Source organism: Glandiceps talaboti, chromosome 12 (genome assembly GCF_964340395.1).
Source record: "Glandiceps talaboti chromosome 12, keGlaTala1.1, whole genome shotgun sequence".
Taxonomy (NCBI): Eukaryota; Metazoa; Hemichordata; class Enteropneusta; family Spengelidae; genus Glandiceps; species Glandiceps talaboti.
This window is the reverse complement of record NC_135560.1, coordinates 11,481,216-11,506,217: the sequence shown is the minus strand read 5'-3', so window position 1 is coordinate 11,506,217 and position 25,002 is coordinate 11,481,216. Positions and strand designations below refer to the sequence as shown.

Genomic DNA, 25,002 nt, shown 5'->3' with positions numbered 1-25,002 from the left:
TAAAAAGACAGGATTTGCCAGTTTCAAAACTGAATTTATTCACGAGAATTATTGTGGGTTACAATGTTTTTACAACTTTCAAGAAATACGTCAAATTAGGGGAGGGGTGGCAAAGGCTGGTCTGATTTATCGTAGCTGCATGTCGACGTCTTTATGCTTACAGGACCCAAAGACAGAAATGCCATTTTCACCAATCCTGCAACCTCTCTGAAATATATAGTTATGAAAATTGGCAAATCTGGCTTAGGCCTGCTGTACACTGCAGCAGGGTAAGTTTGTTTCAATGGTCAGTTAGTCCAACTTATTTCCATGGCGCATGGCAAATTGGTTGTGTTGAAGTGTTTAGAAAATACAATGGTGAAATCCCGTTAATTGGCCTACTTGCCCTCCACTAGTCGTTTGATGATATTGTGTACACTGGCTTGATGTCCATTTGTAAACTATACAAATAAACGGTCCAGACCATTAATTGTCACAAGTTTGTAGACAAATTGTTGGCTGCTGATGTTGTCTGAGCACGGGGCGATCATAACAAGTGCATGCAAAACAATGAATGTGTCAACAATAAGAACAAACTTTGGGTACAAAATAGCTCCCGTTCCAGTTTCTTGTAGTATGCTAGTTCAGTGATTTCCTTGACACAGGTCAAAGGTCAATTGGTCCCCACTTATCTCCAAGTCTCTTGCAAGATGGATATGGTGAACCGCTTTCGCAATATATTTCTTCTTCATAATATGTTTGCAGTTTTTTCAGTAAAAATACAACAATATCAGGTCTGCTATTGGATAGGTCAGTTTCTTCATTCGGGTCTTGTTCCAGATTAAATAAAAACAGCATCTGTCCCTTTTTTTCAGGTGGGGGAATTGAGTCTCCTTGGTGATATTCAGGAGGTAAAACCCATGTAAGTGGTGATCCTTTTTAGAATAATAAAATTTTTTTAAAAAAGTAAAGAGATGGACCTAGTCGTTCTAAAATCCGAATGTACTTTATTTCTTTGTAGAAAGTGCGTGTCAAGTAAAATTAAATGACTGACGCTTGCACATCACTTGAATAACTTTTGTAAATTTACGAAGATGATCGACGGTCGCCTATATCATGGTTGCTTTCGTTTTGTGCAGTAATACAATGAAAATCACGAAACCTGAATCAAACATGTCTAGTTCGACAAAAACTTTACCAACACATTGCTACATTTTATCGTCTGGCCAGACAAATATCTAGAAAGGTGCTAAATATTATCGTCAAAAAATCCAACATTTCCACATGACAAGAATTGAAGTAAAATTGTTTCATTTTAGACAATCGAATGTCTAAAAAAAATATCAGAATGGACTCAGGAAGGTTAGTTTTACCTTCATGTGTTGTCCTTGTACATTTTATCTGATAATGGTAGCTCACAATCGGCGCAAACAAAGTGTAGCAATGTTGGTTAGTTAAGTTGTTGGTAAACTTTTGTCGCGCCAGACGATAAAATGTAGCAATGTTAGTGAGATTTTTGTCTACCCAGACGATAAAATGTAGCAATGTTAGTGAGATTTTTGTCTACCCAGATGATAAAATGTAGCAATGTTAGTGAGATTTTTGTCTAGCCAGACGATAAAATGTAGCAATGTTAGTGAGATTTTTGTCTACCCAGATGATAAAATGTAGCAATGTTAGTGAGATTTTTGTCTACCCAGATGATAAAATGTAGCAATGTTAGTGAGATTTTTGTCTACCCAGATGATAAAATGTAGCAATGTTAGTGAGATTTTTGTCCACTCAGGCAACGTTTTGTTGTAGGTTTTAATGATTTTCGTTGTAAATAGTGAAACACCATAGACTGAGCTTTATATGGTAAATTACATGTATTAAGTATTATCATCAAACCCGATACCATAACAAAACTCACCTTTGGTACTCTATTTATGCTATGCAGAGCAGAAATATTAAATCAAAGAAGTTCTGACAAAACACTGGAGTACCATTAACATTTTGGGAACATTTAAAGATTTCTCAACTAAGAAGAATTTAAGGAAGAAGCGAAAACCTGCTTACTGTATTGACTGGTCACTAATTTCCAATGACCCACAACGATTGCTGAAGTCTTCCTGATTTCATAGATACCATTATGTTCCCACGGATCTAGACCCTCAACTTGGACTGCTTGCCTTCTTCCACTCATATGAATAAGTAATTCTTTCCTTGGAGAAGGTGACCCGCCACTGCAATCAAATATTGAAAAAATGGAAATATTATCTGGATTCAAACTGGAAAGTTGAATACACGTCTCAGTGGCTATACATAGGTTTGAAATTTAAATCTGCACTAGCTGCAACTGGACAATTAAAAAAAATTGTTAAATATTATGACTTAATTGTAATATTGTACACCATGAAGTGCATTGAATCATCTATAGGTAAGTATGTGTGTGTATCTGTACATAACACGGTAAGACAATGGAATGAATTTACATTACTGCATCAAGTGACCAGAAAGCATTGAATTTGCACACAACACTTTATCATTCACAAGACACGCTTTGAAACAGTACGGCGATGATCGATGCAACTGATAGAGTTTGACTTAGCCTGTACCTCAGTATTGAATTTTCGATGAGCACTGCCGTATATATGTATCAAGGCAAGTCAAACTAACATGGTTGTACTTAAAACCAAGCTTTCGCTCAATATTTAAACCACTGTCACTACACTACCTAATTCAATTGACTCCCAATTAATAGGTGCAATGTCTTTTATTAGTAGTTGAATAAGCTTAAAGGAAAATATATTATGTGGTAAAAAAAAACACAGGTTTAAATCGACATATCTACTCACTTAACCGTTTGCCATGAATGCATGGACATACATTTGTATCTTTTTTAACGAAAAAATGTAGTCGTTTTCCTTTAGTGTTTTATCACACATTTATATGTTGATGTATAGGGCCGTCAGTATTTCGTGTGTACTCATGTGCTCTACGTCTGGGTTCCCACCTGATCATATCCCACATACTGATTCCATCTAGTGTTACGCCATCAACGGTACCACCAGCAAGATGCACCAATGTTGGTAACCAATCAATCATGTGCATCATTTCATACGAGGACCGCCTTGGTTTTACCAATAAAGGACTATTGACAAATGATAAAACACGCACACCTCCTTCCCATATAGTTCCTTTGCCACCTCTCAAAGGCCAGTTTCTGCCGCCAGTGTGAAACTGTGCACCGTTGTCTAGAAATGGCGAGATAAAATAATTACAACAGTTTGAACATCGGTAAAAATGTCTAATTGGATCGCAAAAAATCACTGAAAACCTTGAAATGATGTGAAAATGTTACGATTGACTGTAATATCTGCCCTGCCATATCGCCATATTGGCCACTATCTTGACACTCTCGTAAGAAACAGGCCAATAGGCGTACCGATGCGGCGTGTCGTACAGACCATGAGTGTACATAATATTGCATGTGTATAGATATATAGTATATCTAGACATTGAGCGTTACTTTGATTACAAAGGTTTACCTGAAGCAAAAATAAGCACTGTGTTATTCCACAGTCCAGTCTCCTTCAAAGTCGATGTCAAGTTCCCTATACCTTCATCCATACAGGTTGCCATGGCAGCATAAATTTTCCGTATGTCATCGACATCTTCGTTTTTATAAAGATCAAAATATTCGTTGGGGACTTCTAAAGGGCCGTGGACTGCTTGATAAGCTAGGTACATGAACATTGGCTGAAAGAAATGTATAACATATGTAGTGTATATGTGAACAGGTTGTTATTGGGGGGGGGGGGGGGGGCTGGAGAGAAATAGCTCCTCCTTCGCGCTCTAACAAATTTTCATGCCCCCCCCCCCATGAACCCAAGAATTTTCGTAGCCCCCCCCCCTCCTGGCTTTACATATTGTAATGTGTAATTATACAGTACCCCCTCCCCTCATTTCAGAGATGTGCAGTATGGTGGTACACTCCATTAAACTAACTATGGAAATCAACTTCAGCGTCCATACATAACAATGAGAGATTTCTTTACAAATATATGTGGGCTTTGCATAAAAGGTCTCACATTGGGCTGTACTTGGTCAGCAGGGTTTTATCTTTCAATCTTGATTCTGGGCAGAAACAGCATCCCCATGATAGCTTGTAGAGAGGGTGTGGGAAGGGGTATCATGAGTAAAATATTTCAGACTATCAGAATTTTCATGCCCCCCCCCCCTTTGAAACCTCAATTTTTTTGTCATGCTCCCCCCCCCCCCAATTTCTCCCCAGGCCCCCTGCCGTAAATTCTGACCCCAGCCCAACTTATGGACATACATGTTAGTGCAAGTTGTTACGGTCGTACACAATATCAGTGGGCAAGAGCACTTTCAGTAGTTGTTAGGAGGGGAGAAAAATGAAATATTTTAGGGGAGGGGTAGTTTTTTAATGTTAAAGATCTTTAAACTGTGGACGAATGAATAAAATTAAGGATAACACAATTCTAATGTCAAAATAGCTAGTGCCATTAGTATTGTACTGCGGGACATGCGAAAGTTTGAACAATATGATTTTTAGAGAATATGATATGTGAGTGACCCCCCTCCGACCCCTATCCGTAAATAATGACATCTTCCTAACCCTGATATGATATACTGCCAGTATACTTTTTATTCATTCAAAACCCAACGTGTATCAATTCTCGGTGCTATTTGTGATCTAACATACCTGTTTAGGGTCGTGTTCTTCAACTATTTGCTGGGCTTCTTTAGTGAATATATGCGTGGAATATTGGTTTGCATATTTATCAGCCACATTCTCGAAATTTCTCCAAAGATCTCTACAGTCTGGGCGACCTCCACCAAGTCGGTGCGTATAGTAATCTCCGCCTGCAGCATGGTAACCTGGGGGGGGGGGGGGGTGTCAACAAGTGTTTTATGATAGTGATACTAGAACATAATCGTTGTACGAATTAAGTCGACACACAGAATTATTTATTAATTAATTGATAATAATTTATTTATAAAGCGTCAGTATCCACAAAAAAATGTGATCAAAGACGCTGTAAGCAATTCATACAATACAAATATCACTTAAAAAGCAGTTTTAAAAAGTAAAGTTTTAACATTGGATTTAAAAGCAGATAAGGTAGGTGACTGACGGATGTTGAGTGGGAGATTATTCCAGAGAGTGGGGGCAGCAACACTAAAAGCACGATCACCATATGTCTTCGTACGTGATCGAATGGGGCAGAGTTTGAACTGATCAGCTGACCTTAAATTACGACGTGGAACGTATAGTTCTATCATGTCAGAAAGATAAATTGGTCCAAGCCTATGAATGGATTTAAAAATAAGAACTAAAATCTTAAAAACAATACGTTCAGAAACAGGTAACCAATGCAACTGATATAAAATTGGAGTGATGTGAAAGGTGATTTTGGAACGAGTTACAATTCTAGCAGCAATATTTTGAATACGTTGAATACGGTTGATTAGGTACTTCGGAAGCCCAAATAAAAGTGAATTACATGAATCTATTCGAGATGTAATGAATGCATGAACTAATTGCTCAGTAGCAGGTTTATCTTCTATGGTCAAGCGATAACTTAAATCAGTAAATAACATACACATAATTATTATTATTATATTATATCTCAGGCGTAGTTGACAGATAATGCATCTAAAACCGAATAGCAATTGGAAATGAATCATCCTCAAATCTGTACATAAAAATGGACGGAAATCTGTATATTAATTTGCTTGGGGATTATCCCAGCAAAATTAAAGCAAAGATTATTCTTGGAGTTCGACAGCGCCCTCTGTCAGAAGAACCATGGATACACCGGGTACACTTTGGTCGGGAACGTGTTTTAGGCATAGTACATCGAAGTTACCGTCTGATAGACTATCCCGAAAAGCACCACACAACGACATTTAATACTCGAGGGGAAAATTGCAAATTTTGCAAATTGAACAGGGCCTGCGGACAGGTGTACCAAAGGGATGACAGATAGGTCTATCCTCAGACCACAATAACTATAGTGGGTCCGAGGGCTATCAAAGGGGGTGACTTACACTGCATGTACGTGAAAACGGAAAGGAAGTTGCATGAGAGGCAGAAGACGATGTATATACTAAGTCTGTCCATAATAGTTGTATCTACAGTAATCTAGAGTTGTACTATACTACTCACCAAAGAAGGAATCAAATCCTTTACTTGTGGGTACACACTTCTTCTTTTCATGTCCAAGATGCCACTTTCCAATCATGTGAGTAGAGTAGCCGTACTCCTTCAGTTTCATGGGTAGAGTCACAGTTTCTGCAGCCATACAAAGTCTGATCATCTGTTGATCCAAACATCTGTAATCAAAACCAGTGTGGATCTGAAATCATAGAGATAAAACACTGATAACAGTTCACGATTATACAGTGTTTGTTCATAACAAATCATATAGCCGACCCAGTCATAATTGTTTATTACTACTCCATACAAAAGGTTGTAAATCAGTTATGATTATTTTAAAACAAGTTTTGATCCGAAAACATTATATGAATAGCGAGTGATAACTCTTCATTACTCTCCACAACAAAGCATGATAGTTTCATAAGCCTATGTGGTTTTTAAAAAAAATAAAAAAATAAATTTTCACGTTTGGTTTTCAATTTAGTTTCGTTACTTTACACTTATGACGAAGCATGGGTATGTGGTCAATGGTATAAAAGAAATGTCTTTCACTTGATATCTGGTTGCATAATTATGCATTATTGCAAATAAGTATACCCGCAGAAAGCGTGATCCAATATACAAATGCGAAATGCATGTGGTGAAAGTGCGCCGAATAAACAAAATGACGAGTAAACGTAAAAGTACTGAAAGTGCGAATGAAAAGACAATTTGCACTTTGTAAAGAAATAAACGAATGAGAAATATAGAATTGAAATGTGCGTTTACGTAAAGAATATGAAAATATGGTGAATGTAGAATACTACGAGCGAATGCGTTAAAAGCTGTATATGTCAAATGTGTCATTTTTAGATGGTATTCCCCAATATTTGTCTTCGTTCTGCCATAGACCCTCCATGGTTCTGCCAAGGAAAATACGAGTGACCTAAGGGGCTTTTGTCATTACGAGTCGCTAGACTCGTTAGCGACTCGTAGTGACAACCCTTAGGTCACGAGTATTTTCCGGCTGAATGAAGAAAAATATTGGTGAATTATTCAAGCGCCAGTATCATCAAGGAAAAATCAGGAAAAGTACTGACAATTTTGAACGTTTTGACGCATATTTCCAACACAGCAGAACCAGTGACGTACACACGCGTTGTCGTGACATAGACCCGCGTTGTCGTGACGCAGAACGATCACAGTATATTATTTCATATTTTTGTGCAACTTGACTCGTGCATGGTATAAGTGTGAATAACAGAATATTGAATGTAGTAGGTGAAAAAGAATAGTGTAAGGAAATACACAAGAAGTGAATCGAATAAAATCCTTGATTGCTCGTCACATTGTGCTTTCAAACGTGTCCAGAATGTGTGGTGGGATTCCTACCCACAGCTATCCGTTTTTCTCAATGTCCAAAATGAGATGTGCTCAACCGAGTTCTGCCTACCTGATAACGTCCCATCATAAGAGAACTTCGTGATGGCATACACGATAACATACCATAGTGTCGTTCCAGTTTCACTCCTTCCGAAGCTAATTTATCAATATTAGGCGTTTTCACAACTGAACCATTTCGATACCCTACATCGGCGAATCCTAAATCGTCGGCCAAAATGAATATTATATGTGGTCTGTTTACTTCGCTTGACGTAAACATAGGTAAACCCAGTGATAAAACGATCAAATGTAAGTAACACTCCATATTGATTTGAAAACAACAGAGCTTTCAATGTGTCTGGCATAGATACAATGCCCGGTATAGACCAAATGTGGAATAGTCCAAAAAAATTATATATATATTAACATATTCGTTATTATTGTAGTGCCACATATGTGTTCAGTATTGTTTTGATATCATATCAGTTATATTTTGCCAAGCAATCTTACATGCATCGGTAAATGGTGACTGTTGTGTGTGTGTGTGTGGGGGGGGGGAGGCAGGTGCTTGCGTGTGTGCATAGACCCTACACATGTAGGGTCTATGGTGTGTGTGTGTGTGTGGGGGGGGGGGGTGCGTGAGTGTATGTATGTATGTATGTATGTATGTATGTATGTATGTATGTATGTGTGTGTATGTGTGTATGTATGTATGTATGTGTGTATGCGAGTATGTGTATGCGCGTGTGCATGTGTGCATATGTGCATGTATGCACGTATGCACGTATGTATGTATGTATGTGTGTATGTATGTATGTGTGTATGCGAGTATGTGTGTATGCGCAAGTGCATGTGTGCATATGTGCGTATGTATGCACGTATGTATGTATGTATGTATGTATGTATGTATGTATGTATGTATGCTTATTGTTCCTGGGCTCCCCTTTCCCTCAATACTGATTATCACTCATTACGGAGAAGTGTACACCATTTAAATTGTATTTAGGAAATCAAAATTAACTAACTAACTAACAACAACAACAACAACAACAACAACAACAACAACAACAACAAGTCTTCATCTGTCCCCGGCATCTGTCCAGACTTCCTAAGAATAAGAAAAATGGGTAAGATCAAGTGAGCCTAAATTTTGCCACACCTCCTTGAAATAATGGCCCAGTCCTTTTGACATATTGACGAGGATTGAGACCTAAGTTTCCTCCTCTGAGCTAATTAACACACACAGGGACATTTAGAGCTCGTAATATAATCTAGTTGTGGTGCTCAAACATACAGTAGTCATTAAATACCAGGAAGTGAATCAATTTTAGTATTTCACCATAATTTTCGAAACCATCTCTGCCATCACCGAAATGTTCACTGAGAGTGCGCGTGTTCATTTAAAGATACAACTTGAATAACGACAATTACGATAAATTCCGGATTTTGGATTCCGGGTTTTCCATACTACCGTCAAAATGACTCCTAGGACGACATCTATTACATATAGATGGTTTTATAAACACATGTGTGACACTACCATAATACCGAGTACGTCAATAATCCTATAACTTATGGACGCTTCCACATTTTGGGTTTGGGCGTTCTAGTCAGAGACACATTGAAAGCTCTGTTGTTTTCAAATCAATATGGAGTGTTACTTACATTTGATCGTTTTATCACTGGGTTTACCTATGTTTACGTCAAGCGAAGTAAACAGACCACATATAATATTCATTTTGGCCGACGATTTAGGATTCGCCGATGTAGGGTATCGAAATGGTTCAGTTGTGAAAACGCCTAATATTGATAAATTAGCCGCGGAAGGAGTGAAACTGGAACGACACTATGGTATGTTATCGTGTATGCCATCACGAAGTTCTCTTATGATGGGACGTTATCAGGTACGTATGCAGAACTGTTACACGGTGTGTTGAGTAAATCACTGTCAGCCATTTTTGTATCGTCTGGTCATATCAACTTGCATTTATTAGGCACCCAAATTGAAAAGCATTTATTTGTTCATAGCAACTTGAAGATCATAGAATTTCGGGTTGTAAGATTTGCTCATGAAGCGCCAAAGAAGTATTCGTAGAAAACTCAAATACTTTTCAAATTACTTCTATGTGACTAATAGGCGAAAATGATTTTCGTTAAATATTTACTCCGAGTCGGAACGTAAAGTCAGGACCAAGTATAAAGATACAAACAGAAAGCTCATATCTGATGGTATAGGGACAGATATATTGTACGTGAATTAAGTTCCCGTGTTATCATTTAAATTTCAAATAGACAATATGGCTCACTTATTATCACCCTCTTTCAACAGCTGTGACAATCATTCGACCGATTGTGAATGCAAGTGAAGCCGTGCATTACTAATATACAGTTCTGATATATTCAATAACTGCAGATTATTAAACGAGTACTGGGGGGGGGGGGGGTGTCAAATTGTAACAATGCCTCAGATTTTTCTTATACTTTGAATATTTAAACATTGCTGCAAATGTAAAAGATATAGAGAACAGTATGATACCTTCGTTTTCTAGGAAATCACTATTTCTTGTATCAACCCATATTTTTTGGTCATATTATACAGTAATTTAACAACTATTAACAACATTATTTTTGACAATGTAAGTAGCTCCGACTTATCAAATGTGCTTAATTGTTATTCCTTGCTCACTAGCACTCTTTATTTTCTTTTATAAATAATGCTTATCTCAAAAAAAGTAGAGTAGAGTAGAGTAGAATATAATAGAATAGAGTAGAGTACAGTACAGTACAGTAGAAATATGCGACAGCATGTTTTTATTTTGTATAACATTATTATATATGTTCAATGTATTATCCCCCAGGCTGCCATTTATTGATTACAAAATAACCCAGGGTCACCAGAATCATCACACTTGTTTCAATGACAGTCACGGTATCGGAACTGTATTATATATTGCACTATCAAAAATCCTGTCAAAATAATTAATGTAGCTAAACAATTTCCTTGTTTGTTGATCAGAACTCTGATTTAGCTGAAATTTTTCCTCTGACTTGCCTAGACACTTGAAGTATGCGTATTTTGTGGGTTTTTATTTTGTTAATTTTGTGTTCATGTTTCTGTCGTTTCGACCATTTGAAAATCTTTCTTGTACTGACGAATGTCGGACAGTCTGTGTCAGGATCGTGAATACGTCAACATGTGTTAATAGTATGATTAATGATGATTACTAATAAATGACTGACGTTTTTAGCTGAATGACAACGCGAGATTTCGCAGTCACGCGGAATTTCAGTCTTTTTATTGGCAAACTGACAAAAACTTCACAAATAAATAAATTACTACTTTGCCTCTGTACCCAGGCCCGCAGCGACCCGCAACGGCCCGCATGCAACCCGCGCAATAGTTACACACTCCTTTCCGTAGGTGGCATTGGCACGTATTGAATGATCCCGTGAATGATCACCATAGGCTCACCAATAGCGCGAAGGTTAAACATGCGATTTCATATGCATTATGCTTATGCTTGACTATAGCAAACTGACATGTGCTTTTGGTAGTAAATGCTCGTTTGTCACTGGTTCCATATGATTTCAGATACACACTGGTTTTGATTACACGTGTTTGGATCAACACCGAGTTAGATTTTGCATGGCTGCAGAAACAATAACTCTACCCATGATGCTCAAGAAATACGGCTACTCTACTCACATGATTGGAAAGTGGCATCTTGGATTTGAAAAGAAAGAATGCGTACCCACTAGTAAAGGCTTTGATACTTTCTTTGGTGAGTAGTTACATGTTAAACAATCTAAGCCCATTTTACAAATATTAGCATTGAATGTAGCTGACTTGATAAGAACGTCGTTTCTTTCGTGGTGAACATTTCAAACTGGCTTTGAAAATTGGAGGTATCGGAAAATCATCTTTCGTATGCAACAAACAGCAGGATGATTCAATACGCGACGTAAGAAAGTATGAAGTACTTCAAGCTATCTTTATCGTGTGTTCAGAGTGTCTATTTGTAAATATTGATACGGGAAGTTTCCAGTTTACACCTGGTGAATAATTTTGCAAAGAATAGGTTCACGTGCATATATTTTCCCGTCGTCGTAAAACACTAGCCTCTTTACGGCAACGCATAACGACGCCCCTACCCCGTACTGTTGCGTCATCGGAAAGTGTGCTCTGCTTTGCGACACAGGTAGAGAATCATACTGACCACACTGTCATCTAACTGAGAATCAAGCCGCATTTCTCTTTAGGTTATCACGGTGCAGCCGGAGATTACTATACACATCGACTTGGACATGGCGGAAGCTGTCGAGATCTTTGGAGGAATTCAAAGAATGTGGCTGATGAATATGCGAACCAATATTCCACCCATATATTCACGAAAGAAGCCCAGCGAATAATTGAACAACAAGACCCTCAAAAAGTATGTAAGTTTTTAGATACCAATAAAACTGAAAGTTGTCGGTAAAGAAGATATTATATCGCTATCTTCTCGAACTGTTATGTATATATTTGTTTTACAATGTAATACAGTCCTAATAGTATTTCTTCATATTCAGTCATTAGGACCAACAGGTCGTTTTACTACTAACTCTGCAAAATTGTTGGTCCTTACCCGAGGTTCTTACTGAAATCTATTGGTCTAGGGCCAGTATCGCAGACTGGTTGACAACATGCAAATTAAGAGTAACATCTACAAAGATTATGCAAGAATACCCCCCCCCCCCCCCGCATCCACTAATACCGAGCTGTTTACTTTATGCACTGTACCTGTTTCTTTTCAGCCAATGTTCATGTACCTAGCTCACCAAGCAGTCCACGGCCCTTTAGAAGTCCCCAACGAATATTTTGATTTATATAAAAACGAAGATGTCGATGACATACGGAAAATCTATGCTGCCATGGCAACATGTATGGATGAAGGTATAGGAAATTTGACATCGACTTTGAAGGAAACTGGACTGTGGAATAACACACTACTTATTTTTGCTTCAGGTAAAGCATTTTTCTGTATTTCCATAGGATTTTTCTAGCATGTGATCTTGTCAAAATAACAATCAATCTGTTCAACACGCATACCTTTGTGCCATATTTGGACGGACAGAATCCAGTTATGCCAGAAATGCCAACAGTGAAGTCTTTTCATAAAACCATGTCGTCATCACCATCATCATCATCATCATCATCATCAACACAGGTTGCAGGTTCGAGCCCTGTCGCTGCCTGCTGTTTGTTTCTGAGTGGCTAAAGTCCTTGGGCAAGATTTGAACCACGACTGTGCTTCAGTCAACCCAGCTGTATAATTGGGGACCTGGTAGGATGTAGGTTGCAATGTGAAGGCTTTAATCCTATGCACTGAAATGGCTGCAATGGATTGTATGCTCCCTGGGGAGTTGAGGAAGTTGTGCCGTTCTGATCTGAGCCAGGGGTAATAATTGTAAAGCGCTTTGAGCACGGTGTGGGAAAGTGCTATATAAGAACCCAACATTATCATTAACACCACCACCACCACCACCATCATCATCATCATCATAACCACCACTCCCACCACCATCGCCACCACCACCACCACCACCACCATCATTGGAATCGCCTCTGGTATTTTCTATCTTATAGTTATGTGATTTCTGTGCCCGTCACGTTTTTATGGGAAGATGATTGAAATGTTCTTTTAAAAATGCTAAAAAGTGTACATCATACCAATTCTTGCATGTTTCTGAAAATATACAGACTAATTTTTGCCTAAATCTGTAAACTAAAAAGTCATTGAACATTGAATACAATAGTTTACATACTTAAATTGAATAAACTATCATTTCGACCTATTTATCCCAGGTCTATATAAACCTGCATGTGTCACAGACCAATATTTCAATATTTATTTTTTCGGCAATTTCATCCCTTTGTCTAAAAATATACCAAATTCACTTCTCAAATTGAGTTACTCGACTAATAGTTTTAATCCTGGCTAAAATTGGTTGAATGGCGAGAAAAGTAGGCGTTGACATATTGTGATCACTTGAGTGTAAATATAATTGCTTTATCAAATAATGGAGTAATGAGAGCATATGGCATTGGTGATGTTGACTATAAGAATACTGACAGTCTCATTTTAAGCTAATTATCATAAACAGCTAGATGACGTCATCGTTCACTTGCATCCATCACATAGAAGACGCTTTAACTTTATTGACTAACAGAAAACCATGCAAATTATGTAAAGGTTTATTAATAAGGGCCAGGAGGAATTCGGTTGAAAAGAAGTTACCATCTCGATCTGCGATGTAAACTGACGAATCATGCATCTCAGTCTGAGCTATTCCTGTGTGCTCTTGTGTTCTCGGTAGGAGGGTGACTACTTAACTTTGAGAGTACTGTAAGCTGTGTGTACATTCGCTACATTATTTGGTATAGAGAGAAGATTAACGACACATGTATACATTAAAATTTTCAATATCAGTACTGAATCAAATTGTGTGACTTCAAAATGTTACCGTAATAATTATTTTATCTCATAATTTCTAGACAACGGGGCACAGTTTCACACAGGCGGCAGAAACTGGCCTTTGAGAGGTGGCAAAGGAACTTTATGGGAAGGAGGTGTGCGTGTTTTATCATTTGTCAATAGTCCTTTATTGGTAAAACCAAGGCGGTCGTCGTATGAAATGATGCATATGATTGACTGGTTACCAACATTGGTGCATCTTGCTGGTGGTACCGTTGAGGGCATGAGATTCGATGGCTTCAATATGTGGGATATGATTAGGTACAACACATTCATCACATTAGTATGGGATCGGTACACTACACATGGTCATTGTCTATTAGGCAATACTTTCACAAATATCTTTCAAATCCACTCAATCTTGTTTGATATATCTATGTATCTATTTTTCTTTCAAATATACAAACAAGAAACATGCCGAATAGTTGCAATTATATTCATGGTACACTCCTAAAGCATAAATATGAGAGGAAATGGCATTATAATACAAGTACACTGAATTAGAAAGCATTAGTTATGCAAATTATCTGCAAGCCACAACCATGTGTGAATTATGCAAATTCGTATGTAATTTATGTACATCACTTACAAATCAGTCATACTTCTGTGTGTACACATGGCCATTTGAGAGCCCATTCATTTTTAATGAAGTACCTATTCCCCTTTCAATATTTGATTGCAGTGGTGGGTCAAATTCTCCACGGAAAGAATTACTGATTCATATGAGGGAAATAAGAGCATCAGTAAGTATTGCAGATGTCAACCCATGGGAACACAATGATATCTTTGATATCATGAAGACTTCAGCCATCATTGTGGGTCATTGGAAATTAGTGACTGGTCAACATGGTAAGCTTGTTTTTGCTTCTTAATTTCACACTTCTTAGTTAAGAAATCTTTTCACCAGCAGCATAGCACCACAGACCTCTTCCATTTGTGGCTATGGTAGAACACACGTACATGTTTACAAGAGTGGGAAAAAACCCCACTTTTTGCGAGAATAATTTAGGTACATGAATGTTTTGTTTTGTTTTATACAACCCTACTTTTACATGCATTAGAAGACCTTGTGCCCATTATGGAAAGAAGTGTTAATTGCTTTTGTGTTTTATCCCCGACCGACAGTACTTCTATATGTATCTTTACCCATATTCTATTGCCAAATAAATAAATCTATCCACAATATTTTACTGGGAGTTTGCACATGCCTGGCATTTAACTGACACATATCATATTGCTCACATGCACTTCCATCAATGACTATTAAAATGATAATTTCTTCCTTTTTAAAAAGGGTCACAACTTACATGGGTTTTACCTCCTGAATATCACCAAGGAGACTCAATTCCCTCACCAGAAAAAAAGGGACAGATGCTGTTTTTATTTAACCTGGAACAAGACCCGAATGAAGAAATTGACCTATCAAATAGCAGACCTGATATTGTTGTATTTTTACTGAAAAAACTGCAAAAATATCGTGAAGGTGAAATATATTGTGAAAGCAGTTCACCACATGTAGCACTTTGCCAAAGCAATGGTGGGGATTATGGACCAACTGACTAACAAACAGCTGTCAGTGGTAACGTTTTGCTCTACAAACAAGTAATTCCAATTGTCATGATAATAAAGGCTTTTATACTATGGCTAGACCGACTTGGCCAATCAGAGACCCTTGTTTATTGGCACATAACCCTCCCGAACTCATTGACTATCTATTACATATATAACTGGAGTACGAGTCATCTATCACATTGTTGCAGAATGATTAGTATGAATGATAATTTCGACTACTTGTAAAACTAAAAGTTTTAGAGTAATATTATAAATTAAAACTGTACATTTCTTTCTGTTTATGTCTTTATTTTTTTTAATTATCTTATTGTAATATATACATTTTAGTATTTAATGTCTGTAATTATGATAAATTATTCAAAGGAACACCATGAAAAAACAAGACCAATGCTGTTTGAGCACTTGAAATAAAGTGTGTAATACTTATTAAGATTACAGTAACTGTGTTTATGTTGTAGGCTTCCATAACTTCTCTCGTAGTGTCAGTGGTACTGTTTATTAAAGAATGACAGCATTACACTGAGCCCAGACTCTAAGTTCAATGAAAAATCCTAAATCATGGTGATATCACTTCCTTAAGCAATAAAGGAGAATTTTGCAACTACTACAGTTCTGCGTAAATAATTGTGTCCTCCAGCTGTTTCTAACACCCAACTCATTCATTTGTTGACGAAAAGCAATTTTATCGATCCTGCGACTAATGTAACTCTGTCTTGTGTCTATCCACAGACCTCAATATTTGCTCCTTTTGCATCACTTTTCATGTCATTTCATTTACACTTGTGTTTCCATGGCATACACATGCATTTCTTCAACAATGTGGTTATCACGGCTGCTTTGATGCTGCTCTGCTTCATCCTGATAGTTGGTTACTTGTGATTCTATCAACTCAACTGCTTCATCTTGGTCATTATATATTTGTGAATCAACTAACTGCACCAGTTGGTTTTCATTTCTCCATAGTTTCCAAATATGGAGGTGGTACCTAAAGGATAGCTAGTGGACAGGATGGGCAGAAAGAGATTCTAACCTTTAGTGTGTCTGTATTTATTACGAAATCCAACTGGGTTACTTGCTGTTATTTTGAGTGGAAACAGAATTGTGTGTCATCAACCACCTGTCATTTAAGGTCTGTCTGTCTGAAGAAGCATAAAGACTAGAATGTGAAACTGTTACCGCTCAAAACAATAGCAAGTCGAATCCAGTAGGATGGAGTCTAATTATTCCATGATGATAACTTCATGCTTGGATGATTGAGAACAGTCACAAAAATAGTGTATAGTTGTACAACCTCAGAATCGCTGTACATCTTTTATTCTCGGTTGATTTATTAGATATGTATGCCAACAACTATCTACTTCTTGACATGCGCAAAATACTATGTTGAAATATGTACTTGGGGCAACACACTATGCATTATGTTCAAACTAAGAAAGAGCTTCTTTTATGACTGTTCTCTATAGTTAAAAGCTGCAATAGCTGTAACTGTAGCTCAGTCTTTTCAAGTAGATTTGATATACACGATGCACACCCTGAAACATATTGAAATGCCTGAATATTGTTTTTCATCATCATAGTTATGCCTTCATTGACTTTGTATAACTACAGACAACTTATCCATAATGCTGTTAAATGGATGATTTTCTGGTTCCAAGATGCATTGTGGGAGACGTCCCTTATGTGGCTACGTTTAGGATCGTTTTGTCTCTACTACATTTGAAATAACATTTTCATCATGAAATAATGGAAATTTTAAGACAATTTGACCTCTTTAATGTGAGTGATTTTATAGAACAAACACTAAACACCATCAATGACACAGAACATGAACAGGATCTTGCTGGTAAATCCAGGGTATGGTCATGTGACAACCATTCCACTGAATAGCATGCGTAAACTCCCTGCACGTACAGCATACGCACCATATGGGGAGACATGTGACGCATCTTTGAACTGGTAACAGGTTTATATATGTTAGAAGGTACAAGCCATATTAGGGGTCATTAAAACATAATGTCCCCTTAAAATGCACCAGATACAGCTACCACAGCTTGAAAAGATTAATATGAAAATTATTTATACTTACTATGGCCCAGAAAAGGAAGATGAGGAGCAAAATAACTGTGAGGCCAACCAATCCAGCTGCCTCCCATTGATGGCCATTATGACGTAGATAGTGCTCAGCACCATTCAAACATAACCAAGCACTAACGCTAACTAGTATAGTGAGAATAAGCAAGCACGCAATGTCACCCAGAAAATTTCTTCTATCACGTGGTTGGCTTGGTCGCTGAAGCCACTGTAAATATATATATACAAAATGTACTTTGCGTCCATCTCAGGAATGTTGACCTACATTATTGTAAAACGTGTTCCCATGACAAATTTCCTTGAAAACCAAAGTTCTTCAATTCTCTCCACACTTTGTCATATGAAAGCTTGTCCCTGGTTCTTTTGAAGTGATAAAAGAAATTTTAAGGTTCACTGCCTTGTTTTCAAAGAATCATCAGTCTTTTATTTTCCCATTGTCGAGTGAAGATAGTATTTGGCAGCCATATTGGATTCTGAAATGACTAAAATTTTATTTTATTTTGATCACTATCTCAATTATCTGATCAGCAGATTTTTTCATGGATTTTAACTGAGAACAGGTATGAATATATATTCTTGAACATCCAGTCTGTTATGTCAATTTGGTATATATTCTATTCGTTTTGGTGCATGAAAGATTTGGTGGAATGGCAATTTATGATGTGTCAGGATCACTTTTAATTTGGCAGACGGTGCAAGGGGGAAAGTAGACAGTGCTACTTTCATATATAAGTCATCCAATCAGCCCACCATATTCAGTGTAACCTTTGTTGACACCTTTCACAGCAACTGAATATTATGAATATGACAACTTGTAAAGTATGCTAGCAAGACTTATTTCTGCGAAAAAATGTTTTTGTGCGTATTCAGCTAAAATAAATCTAGTGCCGAATAACTTATGACTACAGTAGTTATTAACAATGACATGTTACCGACAGAAGATGTTACCTGTGTGATTGGTTGAGATTTCTTTCTTGTTCTGAATTCATAATGGCACAATTCACAAGTTGTAGTATTAGCAGTGGCCAGCCAATGTTCAATGCAACCACGATGCAAATACCGCATAGTACCCGTACAATGACAAGGTGATATCAGTTCTTCCCCATACTTATCTCCCTCATGACAAATACGACAAATTGGTCCATCACTCAGCACAGTACTAAAACTGAAAGATAATACTCATCATACATCATACATGTAATTATTTGGAGTTTGTATGTAAATTATTACAGCTCAACATTCTTACATAAGCTGTCATTGGTAAGAATTGAATCATGTGATCTTTAAATAGACTATTGCCTGTGTGTGCAGACTATTGCCTGGCACAATTGCCCGGCTGGAGTTATTTCAACCGATGTGCATCTGTTCTGCACATCACTACAATGATGTTTTCTAGCGTTGAGTGCTTGAGATGACAAAACTACTAGTACAGTGAGACACACAAGCTTATTTCTTGCAAATGTCAAATAAATATAATTACAAATGAGCTGCAGGGTCACTTGACCTCCAATAAATACGGTCGTGTCCACATTTGGTTATCTACAAGTACAATTTGAATATGTGCCATGAATGGGAAACTTTTCTATTGATTATGAATGCATGATCAGTGGACATGTGAATGATTGGATGAATGAGTGGACAGTGAAATAAAATTAATAACACATGCTATGGCCAGCGAGGGCACTGTCACAGTTTAGTGCCTGCCATAGGGCTTGCACTCTTTACCTTGCCTTTAGCTTGGGACTCCTCAAAATTTTGGTAAATAGTGTCAACCTTTGTGGAGGCACTAGACTGTGAGATTGCCCTCACTGGCATTCCTTGTTATATAAATACATTGAGATGTCTTTAATATTGTACCTATTGCTAGTTTCATGATGCACAGTGTGCCTCCACATACAGTACTTTGCATTTTGTACTACTACTTGCATGTGTAATTAGATCAATAATTGTCATCTGACAGTACCACGCTGATGGTGACGGCTACTAGCATCACAGTGAGCCATTTTCAATATTTTATATTCAATAAGGACGCATCATAACAAGTGGGTAATGAGATATTTTCTGAACTCAAAGATACACAGTCCGTACAATAACTTCGTTCATGTAAATATGAAATGATTACAATTCGCTATAGCAAAGCTAGTGGATTTTGAGTATGCCAGTTCATAATATACACACAGTAGCCGTGCACCGTCATGAGGAAAGAACTCAGAAGTGATGGGCTATCACCCTACAGGACTGAAAACATCTACTGTTACTAGTATTACATGCAAATGCAAATACAGGGATTATGGAAACTCAGTTTATAGATCAATGGATAGCTTGGGACTGCAATGTTCTTACAAATGACTTTTCCCTACCTTGTCAAACTAAGGCATGCTTTCATTGATGGTTGACTATCTTCAGAGCTGGATGTTATTACTCCTGATGATGTAAACTTAGCAACAGGAACCATGGTGATGGCTGTTGGGTACTCCATCATATCCTTTCCAAATAGTCACCTGTTTACATGACAGGAGCAAGATATCATGACATTGACAATGTAATGCAGACATGTTCTCCTCAGTATGTTTCTCAAGCTATTGTGATATCCTGGCGGTTTGGCAATCGAATGACTAAAATATTGGCCTGATATTGACGACAGGTGGCGCTTCAATGGTATAATAGATCAATATTTAATTGCTGTGAGCTGGGACGTGATTCCCGGGGTACGGTTTAGATCGTTTGATGCCTCTTAGTTTGTTTTTAGTAGGTGACATGATATGATGTTATTATCCATATGTTCTAATCGGTAAATTGTAACTTTAACAGTCGACTGCCCCGCACACCCCCTTACACTCCGCTCGTGTGTTTCACCGTTGCCGCAAAGGAGCCCGGCACGGTGTATTTACGACGTTTACAAACCGATGTGTGGTTTTCTTGACATCGATAAATTCTGAAGCAGTTTCGTCTAATATAAAATGTTGGTTTTAGAAATGTATTTTGGAACTCGTGCCTGTATCAGTGTATGACTTATTTTATTTACAATAATTTTATGGACGTACGTACTCACAGTGACAGTGTGTACTGGAACCTGATCAGGCAGCATTGAACAAAGCTCGACTCAAAATAAACGAATCATATAACTGAAGTAGAAAAATAAATGAAATTGAGAGGGACTAAAATTAGATAAAGTAAAACATTACCTACTTGAAAGATCGTGAACATCTGTCATCAGTCAGGAATGACAAACGGGTCCTTTTCATTCGTCACACATCAAATTCAAACGTCAACGTAAGAAACGCAAACTGTACTTACGAACACACAGTATATTTGACGTCAAGTGCACTACGTACTGTCACTAAGTTCATCCTTCTGTGCTGCAGTTTTCTGTGAATGTTGGAGTTGAATTTACGTAAGATTGTTGTGAACAGCGTGCGTCCTGCTGGGCAGGCTCTCGACTGAACATTTTATCGGATCGTGCACGCGACACGCGACAGGTGATCGTTCGTCTGGCCGTTAAACGTCACACTTTAGTTTCAACCAATCAGAGTGCATGTCTCTGACCATAAGACGCGTGTGTGTACACATCATGCACATCAAGTATACAGGAATGTTGATTTTACCTTTTTTTGAATGCAGCTTTTATATTTGACATTTACATGGTAATAAAAAAAATATTGAAAAGATCAAAATGAAAGAGAGATACAATAATAAGCTTTGTGGAACGTATTTGAAGTCGGAGCTCGGAGAGGTTTTTTATTTGCATATTCCAGCTTTTATGCCACATGTGTCAGGCCACAACACATGCAACAAGAAATTTCATAAGACCTTTCGCGAACCCTAAAGAAACTTTATTTTATAGCAATAAAGAAACATACCATGTACCAAAGGTTTCAACTTCAAGGTTTCTGTGTGCATATCTTATCAAACCAAGTCAACTTAGATTTGAACCCTACGAGAAGTTTCACATTTTAATATCTGTATTCTACCTTTTAAAGTTTCAAATTGTCTACAGGTATTAAGGTAACTTCTCCTTCCTTTCGAGATAAGCATATGAGGTTTCCGATTGGTTGAGTCAGCACCTGGGACATGTCCTCTATAAACCAATCATCAGGAACGAGGGAGCATATTTACATTTGAACCATGACGATCATACACTACGGGCACATACCTTACCATGCACCAATCAGCAACGAGGGGGCATGTCTGTGTGGTCGTAATATTATATTTGGCGGAGACGAGACGAGGGAGACGGGAAATTTCTTTTCTTCTGGCAATGATTAGCTCCCTGAAATTTTCGTCGTTGTTTCCGCTCCACATTGCATCAAGCAAGCAAGCGACAGCAATATGGAGCGGAGACAACTGCGAATCTCTCAACCTGTACATAGCTGAGGAAATATGACACTTACTGTTACAACAAAAAGACAGGATTCACAGTGGATGAGGGGGTTTATTTTCGAATAAGTCAATCATATATTGAGAATTCAAAATACTATCATAGGAAGGACGTCTGTTCGTATTTTTTTGTCGATATCGAATGGAGAGTTTTTTTACATAGTGAGTCTAATATTCTCCGTACTCTGAGCTGTATTCATCATATGTGTCGTCATCAGCATCGACGTAATCTTCATCATCATCAGAATACATGTAATCTTCAACATCGTAAGTAGCGTCATCATATTCGCTCTCTTCATCGCTATCTTCATCATATTGGGAGTACTCGTAGTCATCATAATTTTCATCTTCGCTACTCTCGAGCTCGTCAACATACTCGTCGTCTGTTTCGCTGTAGTCCTCAGACCCTTCGTAGTAGTCCAAGTCATTTAGGCGTCTCTTTTCTCTGTAAAGAAACGTGGTTTTTTTTGGTTTTTTAAATTTTTTTTACAATTAAGGTGTTATGAAACAACACTACAGTAGACTAGTACATATATTTAGCATGTTTGAAATAATTTCTTGCCAGCTCGTCATTTCGCTTCGTTTTCTAAGAAAAGTTGGCTATAAATCTTTCTTTATCTGCACTTCTAAAAGACCGTCTTTTTCAGGTTTGACACTATCTAGAGTATGTTTTACATTTTCCCTTCATGAAATTGATAATCCTGACGTCACACGTAAGTTGTATTATATACTCCAAGAGTCCTACGGCAACCGTATTTTAGTCAAATAAGAAATGTATAACTAAAACCATACATTACATATGAGGAAACAAAGAGTAAAGTAAGGTACTTATTATTAATTTTGAAAATACAAATGAATGAAGTTGGATGAATATCACTGTAAAGTATATAGTCTATACAATAATTTGGGCCAAGTAAACGAAAGTAGTAGAATACATGCTATTTTTACACTTATAATGAACCGTGCTCACCCGTTCTGATCGTCCGTCGCTATGTCGCCGAACATTCTTGGTTTTCTTTTCAAGATGGGTAATGACGACGAAACTATTATTGCCAGCATGAGGCAAACGACTGCCGTATATACCATTGACTTGTTCATGGCGAATTAGTTGAAGTTGACACCAGAATATAAGTTCTACCAAGTTTTGAAAGCAAGCCAAACCTAAAGTAAGACAGTTTTTGCGAAGATTTACGAGTGCTTGTTCGAATAAATGCAATATTTTGTCGTTTGTAATTTTCGTACGCGTATTCTAGAATATAATTGAGAACTATGTACACGTGCTAGGTCCGAACGAACAGAGCACTGCGTCCTACTCTTACGACATCGCACTTCCAACATTTGCGCGCGTCGTCGTGATCGCGAGTAAGCTTATAGTTCTTCCGACATTTCATTCACGGTACCAACTTGAAAATAGTATCAAAAAGTTTGCATCAGAATGTTTCCTCGTCATCGATTTTATGAAAAGTCTACACTCAAACAAACACCACTGAAACATTCTCATCATACAAATCAGCTGACTTAGAATTCATCTAACTTCATGTTCATGTTAATTTCCACGATCACTTTTGAAGACATAAAAATCAGATCACTAGTGGTAACAAATTTTATATCCTTATTACTGTCCAAAATTTGTCCCAGTTTGGCTGTAATATGTTGAATTCCTAAACGAACAAGCATTAATTGCTACGACCAGAACCTAATATTTATCTGAAGGTAATTAGTACTCGTGAGTCATGAATATTCATTGTTCACCTAATGTATATGCATATCTGCTTAAATCTCACGAGGCTAATTGGCCACTGCTAGACAATGAATGTGAGACTTGGTAATCACACAAAATTTATGTGATGTGAAATCATGGAGTCAAAGTTTTATGAAATTATACCTTTTATTTCCTGGAGTGGTGTTTAAAGACTGTAATATCTGTTAACTATGGTATCTCCTCTTTCTACCAGGTTTGAATGATATTGGACTTTGAAATATTGAGATATGATCACAAACAGATTTGGTAAATCACATTCACTGAGACTTTAAACAAATTCACGCATTATATAATCAAAAAAAGTTTAGTTTTATTTCAACACAACAAAACATTACAAATCTATAAAGTCGTCATGAACTGACTTATCACACGCTTTATACCTAACCCCCCCCCCCCCATCTGCCTTGGCAAACATGTATCCATATCATTTAAAGGAACATAAGCTAAATAAATGTGTGTCTTTAGAGGTAAATTTGGCTGCATATCAAATGAACTTATAGCATTCTACATACTGAAGCACAAAGTAACCATCACTGGTAAGAATCATAGACCCTACGTACCCCATGTACATGTTTGGTCTGTGTTTGAACTCAAATCTGATATTCCCAGGCATAAGACACTAATACTTCGCTGACATCATTTTGTATACATAAACTGTACTAAAATGTGTAAGAAATCTCTTCTTTGTTTTGTCAACAACTGTGATAAAAACACCAGAAGGCACTTCATCAAAGAATATCCCAATGTAAATGTTATCATGACTTGGATGGTTTAAGCACATTATTTTGTAAGTACCTTCATCCAAGTAATAAAGCTTATTTACTCAGCTTGTGCCACTTTAAGTACACTTGCATGGTCAAATAACTGGACTGTAGTGATACATGATACAAGAAGATACAAGTACATTGCTATGGTAAATTTTGGCAAAACAAACTTCACTATACTGAGCTGTGGATGGGTTGTACTACAACTCTGGTACAGCAAATTTCTATATGATGAGACTATGTATGGTGTTTGACACTTTAAGTATTGAGCCTATGACTGGAGTTCTATAGTAACACTGATAAAGCTAACTTAAGTATTGAGCTGTGACTGGAGTTCTATAGCAACTCTCATAAAGCTAACTTGACTGTATTGAGCATGAGAGCCTGTGGCTGGAGTTCTATAGCAACTCT

The 25,002-nt window shown here is 37.4% G+C and overlaps 3 protein-coding genes across 3 annotated transcripts; 1 reads left to right on the top strand and 2 right to left on the bottom strand.

Moving 5' to 3' along the window:
• Positions 1–645: 645 nt before the first annotated feature.
• On the bottom strand, positions 646–7,835 carry LOC144442923 (arylsulfatase B-like). Its single transcript, XM_078132297.1, has 7 exons — positions 7,581–7,835; positions 6,158–6,347; positions 4,691–4,866; positions 3,510–3,720; positions 2,975–3,215; positions 2,038–2,204; positions 646–914 (listed from the first exon to the last, which is right to left on the bottom strand). The coding sequence occupies exons 1-7, from the start codon at positions 7,833–7,835 to the stop codon at positions 646–648; spliced, it is 1,509 nt and encodes a 502-aa protein (XP_077988423.1).
• A 1,324-nt stretch (positions 7,836–9,159) lies between these two features.
• On the top strand, positions 9,160–15,588 carry LOC144442922 (arylsulfatase B-like). Its single transcript, XM_078132296.1, has 7 exons — positions 9,160–9,414; positions 11,103–11,292; positions 11,771–11,943; positions 12,305–12,515; positions 14,046–14,286; positions 14,708–14,874; positions 15,320–15,588. Exons 1-7 carry the CDS (start codon positions 9,160–9,162, stop codon positions 15,586–15,588), a joined length of 1,506 nt encoding a protein of 501 aa, XP_077988422.1.
• A 783-nt stretch (positions 15,589–16,371) lies between these two features.
• On the bottom strand, positions 16,372–20,167 carry LOC144442921 (E3 ubiquitin-protein ligase MARCHF3-like). Its single transcript, XM_078132295.1, has 4 exons — positions 20,049–20,167; positions 18,637–18,853; positions 17,684–17,896; positions 16,372–16,593 (listed from the first exon to the last, which is right to left on the bottom strand). The coding sequence occupies exons 1-4, from the start codon at positions 20,165–20,167 to the stop codon at positions 16,372–16,374; spliced, it is 771 nt and encodes a 256-aa protein (XP_077988421.1).
• Positions 20,168–25,002: the final 4,835 nt, after the last annotated feature.